Raw genomic sequence first — 6553 nt, 5'->3', positions numbered from 1 at the left:
TTGTCATCTAAAGTATAAGTATGTTTATTTTACACATTTATTTTTAATATAATTCATTTTCAAATTATTTCAAGTTTCTCAAACATTAATTAAAATAAATAAAACTTATAATTAAAATAAAAATATACTTGTATATATCGGTTTTAGATCGGCCACCCTGCTCTAAGATATCGGCTGTCAAAAATCGGCCAGCCAGATTTCAGGGGGGCCGGTGCCACCCCTGGCCACCACATACGTAGACACGCCCCTGCTTACCACATAAACAAGAGATGACTGAGGATGATGGCGAATGATTTACAGATCCTGAGCACCACTGACAAGCATCTGATCTTGTAAAATGTGTGGTAAGTACTGCCGCTGTAGTTTACACAGAGCACGTGCGATCGCAAATCTCGAAAGTGAAAGTAAAAAGCGATTGTGCATTCGAAAGCGGTTTCAATGCTAATAGAGGCTCCCTGATGCCCGCATTTTATATACAGTATAATTGCCCAACGATATAACTGCGAGAGACAGTATTGAAATATATATTTTCTAGGGGTGCTCCGATTGATCGGCTACCGATCACTATCGGCCGATAATCACGATGGGATGTTTGATCGGCGGTCTCTAAAAAGGCCGATCTCAAAAAAACGATCTCAAACTGATGACGCTGCCGTGAGAGAGAGTTTTGGCATGACATGCAGCGGCACCATCTCAGTCTCTGTCCGGCGCAGGGTGAAATAATTAAAAAGCTGAAGGTGAGGTGCTCATCTTCATATTTCTTCATTAAATAACTTATAAAGTCATTTGAAAACCTTGTGTGAGACGTAATTTCACAAACAGCGTGAGTGAATCACTGCGCCCGCTCTCTCTTTCTCTCTCAAAATACGCAAATGGCTTCAAATCACCACACATCGCGTCTGCACTATAAGCGAGCTGCACGCTGCACAGTTGACACAGGAATTGTCACTTGCACAATCGAGGCAGTGTCACATCGTCACTAAAGTTTATAAATTACATTACTGTTTAATTCTTGCCAGTGAGTTTAACCATTCAGCGCCCACGCACTCTCCTGGAGACCGTGTGCTCATGCACATTCGCAGCGCACACACATAACGCCAGGTTCACATTACTCCGTTTGCAGTGCGTATGTGACGAGTATTTTTTCCGCGCTCATGTTAACGGATTAAAGTGTTCACACTGTAGAGCTGACTATTTCTGTTAATGGTAAGTTTGTGATAACGTAAGAAAAGTCGTTTAAATGTTTTGCCACTTGCTTGAGCAACTTAATATATAAATCTAGAATTAAATGCAAAAGTAAAAAGCATTGAATGATGTGTTGCTTATATTTATTGTGTTTAAACATGTCTGTGAAAGATTGTATTACTGTACTGTGTAAAAAAAGAATTGCAATGCTGAAAAAGCATGTTCAGTGACAATGTTTGGATTTTAAATCAAACTAATGGATAAATGTTGTGTTTGTGGTAAACAGCCACGGATCAGTAGCGGACTCCTGTGTGAAAGCTGCTTTTCCTCTCACAAGAGTCAACTAAGAGGGGAATTCCCCCCATTTTCAAAAATGAAATTCAGGCCCTGAATAAATGTCTGAAAATCCTGATTGAAGTATCACTATAAATAGTTATAAATGATAAAAAGAAGGCTTTAAAAAGATCGGTATCGGCAGATACTGCTTTCTGTGATCGGCGATCGGCCTCAAAAATCCTGATCGGATCACCCCTAACAATAATGTACAGTATGTGGAAAATAATGTGTTTTTTTAACCTTAAACCGCATAAACATTTCATTACACAAAATACACAAAATAATGTTCTTTTTAGCAACATCATATGACCCCTTTAAAGCTGATTATAGAGAATTGACTGTTATTAAGTACTAATCTACACTCAGTGAGAAAAACACTCACCTTTCCAGTCCAGATCGCCATGTGCTTCAAATGAGAAAGCCACTTTTAAAATTAAAGTTGGCATAAAACAGTTGTGATCATCTTTCTTCTCTATTGTAATGTATATCAGGGTAAAACACAAACAGGAAAAAATGTAGGCAGAATAGAGGCTTGATTTTGTCCATCTGGAATTGATTGGATTAATGTTATTTGCTAATTGCTGCGATCTCATGTGACTAACAGGTCGCTGGAAGGGAGGGATTATTGCCCCAAAAAGATGTCGTCATTTGGCTTTAATTTATCATCTTGAATGTATTGGTCCAATACTGAAACTTAACACAAAATCTGACATTTACCTTGTTCATTGCTCCAGGCTGCTGTGCCCTCAGTCCACCCTGACCTCCTACTGTCTGCTGCTGCTGAAGAGCCTCTGCTAACAAGTTACTGCTGCTGCCCATGCCCGGGTTGTGCTGTCCTATTCTGGGAGATCCGTTCAACATCTGCGCTCCCAGCATGCTTTGCTGCTGAGGTGTGGGTCCTCCTGGCTGTTGCTGTCCATTGCCTTTCTGAGGTCCGAGCATATTCCTGTTCATGTTGCCCACCATCCCTGCCATCTGCTGTTGTTGCATAAGCGTGGCCTGCTGCGGGGAAAGATGCTGCTGCCCTTGCGGGCCCATGCCGTGAGTACCTGGAGAAGCCTTCATACTCCCAAATAGCCCCATTGAGGCTCCTGCTGGGCTACCCATCGCACCCTGCTGCTGTGCTGCAGATGCGGATCCATGCCGGAGGAGTTCAGAGAGCTGCTTGTGTTTGGCCGCTGCATCCTGGCCACTGGACACAACTCCTCCAATGGCCCCGCCCCCACTACCCAAATTGCAGTGCAACTGGCCGAGGTCCCCTCCATTTGCTAGACTCAGCTCGGAGGAACTGATCAGCTCATCTGGAAGGTCATGCTCCAGGTCAAAAAGCGAGCCAAAATCTACAGCAGGAAATTAGAATTTAGAAGCAAAATTAATGATGAAAAACAAAATGCAATATATTCTGGTCTTAGGATAGATTCAGTGATATACTAAACACTGTACTAAAATTGCGTTGCAAAAACACATCTCTAGACCTTACATATTTTTCCAATCCACTGACCTACACCTTGCTTTTACACAGAATACACAAACACATTATGTTAATGGCCCCTAAATTAGTTTACAATGTCCGTTTAATCAGTGCTTTATACTCATGAAAAAAATACACTAAAGGCATGTTCACACCATGGATGATGAAACTATAGTTTTAATAATCAGTCTAATTCTATGAGAAGTCCAAAAAATAGCTGTAACGATAATATATTGTATATACAATAACGATAAAAATATTGTTGGAATTGCTTTTAGAAATTCTTTTTTTTCCAGCTGAAGAACGATAAAAAAAAGAGCTAGACGTAACTGCAGCATGCACTCATTATAAACAAAGTTACTGTGCATTGGTCATTGGTGTGGACGGCCGCTTTATAGTTATTGTTATAGTTCTTGGTGTGAGTGGCCCTTCATATAATATTACATATGAAGCTAAATGGCTTCCAAAAATTCTTCCATCAGAAGAAGTGACCTGGTATGAGATTGAAGAGACCACAGTGACTTTCTATCAACATATTATGAAAACAGTTTGTGATTTATTCATTTGTACTTTAGAAGTGCATCCTAAAACTGAGTGTAATGAAATGGACACGTCCTGTCATCACTATGTAAAGCTGTCATTCAATCCAAAATAATGTGCCAAACACTTCCACAGCCACTTCGCTGGATAACTGACAGCCGTGTTTATTAAAGACTGACTATCTGAAATGGCTGGCTGTGGTTTGACAGGAAGCCAAACACAGATGATTGCATGTTGTTGAATTAGGATGTCAAGTTTTTTGGTAGTCGCTACTTAGACTCAGAAGTAAATGTTATTTGCTGGTGACAGTTGCTCATTTTAAAAAAAGAATGCACTATATCTAAAGAAAACTTCCAAGTATTGCAATCATTTACTAAAACCTACCATTTGCATCTATTCAAACGTTTTAAAAAAATGAATGCAAGTAATTTCCTAACACATGTGTACATTTTATTGATATATACATAAATAGCTCCTTCTCATCTGACAAATCAGCTACTGGTAAAACAGGTGGAAATGGTCAAACTGCTCCAGAAACGGTGCTGGTCTTACAAATGAAGTGAAGCAGCTGTGATGGGGACCACACATTAACTCCACAGACAAAACAATTGGATGCTGAGCATGTTGTGTATAAAAAACGCTAGACTCGGATGCGTTTACATTTATGCAACGCAATAAACTCCCTTTAGTATCAGAACCGGATCAAACTCGAATTTGAACAAAAGGTTGAAAACATTAGAGACATCAACAAAGAAACGTACTTCGCTATTGAAGATGCGTTCAAGTATAATAACTCGAACCTTTAACGTTTAATAAGAAACAACAGGACACTTACGTGGTAATAATTCGTATCGCTAAGCGTTAAATGTGTTTTATGGTTTGTTTTTAAGAGACAGGCTCGTCAGTTGTTATGGCTGAACAATGGAAATCAAGATCCGAAAAAAATGACCGACGCACTAAAAGGCTATTTGAGCCAGCAAGCTAACTCACTCAAACACAACACAAGTGCACTGTATCCTCCAAATCACACAGACATTAAGCCTCTTCCATTCAAGCTCCATAAACAAGCAAATAAATTCATCTAAACCAGTGAAAAATCCTCCGGACCTTCAAATAATGAGGAATTAATTGATATGCATCTAACGTTAGCTAACAATGGCAGGGAGTTGTTGTGCAGGCCTTCAGCATCAGTCTGTTATTAGCTGACCAGCTAGCTAACCAATATTATTCACATTTATAACCATTAAAAATAACAGGAAAATATGTTGAGTAAAACAAAAGGAACAGCAGCTATCGTTTGTGCTCGCTGCACATGGGAAGTTTGTGAAAACAACTGTGTTCAAGCGCAGTCAGAAAGTTTTGAAGTTGATTGACTAAGAGTTTAGTAGGCTAATTTATGTTAATCACTGTCGATTATTAGTAAATATATGAGTACTGGTGAAATGTGAAGACTTGGCTTTCAGCAGCTCTTCATAGAAGTTTAATTATCAATGCATTCATTTTATTTATTTCATTATATTTATTATCTGAAGAAGTGATCCAAACTCTTTGCAAGTGGGAACAAAACCGAAACAGGCGTTTCACAGAAAAAAATAATAAATCCCACTATTGTTATTGCCACTGTAGATCCAATATATTTTTCATTGCACCAGTTAGTTTTACATTTACACCAGCTGACACCAAGCACAGACCCTCGCCGAGGGAAAGCAGCGTGCAGCCGCTGTGAGTGAATCCCAACATCGATGGTCTAGCGCTAATGCTAACCTAGCTGGAATGACAAGCTAAAGCTATCTCGTGCGGATACGTCGTTAGCTTCCCAAACTAGCCTGACAACAAAACTAAAAAGAAAAACCCATTCCCCGCTTAAAGACTTCAGCGTGCATGGGTACATAAAAAACAAGCAACAAGTGAGTCAAACATCTCAGTATCGTAAAAATTAAACGAAATAAATATTTACCGTTTCCATCGCTGGCTGAGGCAGATAGCGCCGGGGAGGACAGTTTAGGCCTCTTGGCTGAAGGCGGGCCAGACTCCAGAACGTTCTCGGCCATATTTTTTAACGAATTAAAATATATATCCTCAGAGACAGGCGCCTAAGCCTATTCGTAATCCTCGATTTTAAAAATATCGCTTTTAAAAATATGACATTTCCCCCTCCTTTTTAGGGACGAAGGGGGGGAAAGTCCCGTGTACAAAATACTACCTCTTTCCTGGGTTTGCCTCTCGATTTCAGCTTCGGCGCATCAACCCCCCTCCCCAGCCCGATTTTTGTTCTTTATACAATTCTGCAAGCGGCGGAGGAGGAGGTAGGGGGAGTCGGCTCGGCAAGAAAGGATAAAAAAGGCTTTACAACTCATCCAGTCCCGTCAAGAGTTAGAGAATTGAGCGATGATATGTTCGAAATAATGTTGCTCGTCTGCCATATCTGTTCGCAACATAGGTGTGTTTTGTAGACTGTCTACGGTCATGTTAGTATCAAATGGTATCAAAAGTTCAAATTGAGCCCAAATATGAACTTTATTTTCTTTCTTTAACTATTAAGTTAGTATTTACATTTCTGAAAATGTTAGCACAGAATTATTACTTTTAGTCTGTTATGAAAATACAAATTCACATTGTTTTATGTTGGAATTTTATTGGGAAATTTTCTAAATTCAAGAAGTAATTGAAATCTAAATCTGAAATCAAAAAGTGGAATAAATAACCTACAATATCCCACTATAATGAGTATTTTAACTTATTAGACAATATGCACAAAACAGTTCAGGGCCCGTCGCATAGGAGAAATAGGCAAATGCTAGGGGCGCCGTCCATCCATAGGGGCACCCAAATGAGTTAAGTTTATATATATATATGTATATATATATATATATATATATATTTACACAGTGTTGGGCTAGTTACTCAAAGAATGTAATTATTACTCATTACTAGTTACTCCTTTCAAAAGTAATATTGTTACTTTACTTTCTGGCAACAGTAATTAGTTACACTACTAGTTACATTACTTTTTCTTCACGC

The 6553-nt window shown here is 39.2% G+C and overlaps 1 protein-coding gene across 1 annotated transcript in view; it reads right to left on the bottom strand.

Annotated features, from left to right (window-relative positions):
• The window catches only part of LOC107734181 (histone acetyltransferase p300-like), a 32486-nt gene extending 26527 nt beyond the window's left edge, over positions 1-5959 (bottom strand). Inside the window, 2 exon segments of the mRNA XM_016546056.1 lie at positions 2239-2861; positions 5490-5959. Of these exon segments, the coding sequence (XP_016401542.1) occupies positions 2239-2861; positions 5490-5583 (717 nt within the window). The 5' untranslated portion in view covers positions 5584-5959.
• Positions 5960-6553: the final 594 nt, after the last annotated feature.

The sequence above is a fragment of the Sinocyclocheilus rhinocerous genome, unplaced genomic scaffold (assembly GCF_001515625.1).
Source record: "Sinocyclocheilus rhinocerous isolate Xijiao unplaced genomic scaffold, SAMN03320098_v1.1 scaffold820, whole genome shotgun sequence".
Taxonomy (NCBI): Eukaryota; Metazoa; Chordata; class Actinopteri; order Cypriniformes; family Cyprinidae; genus Sinocyclocheilus; species Sinocyclocheilus rhinocerous.
This window is presented reverse-complemented; position numbering and strand designations above follow the sequence as displayed.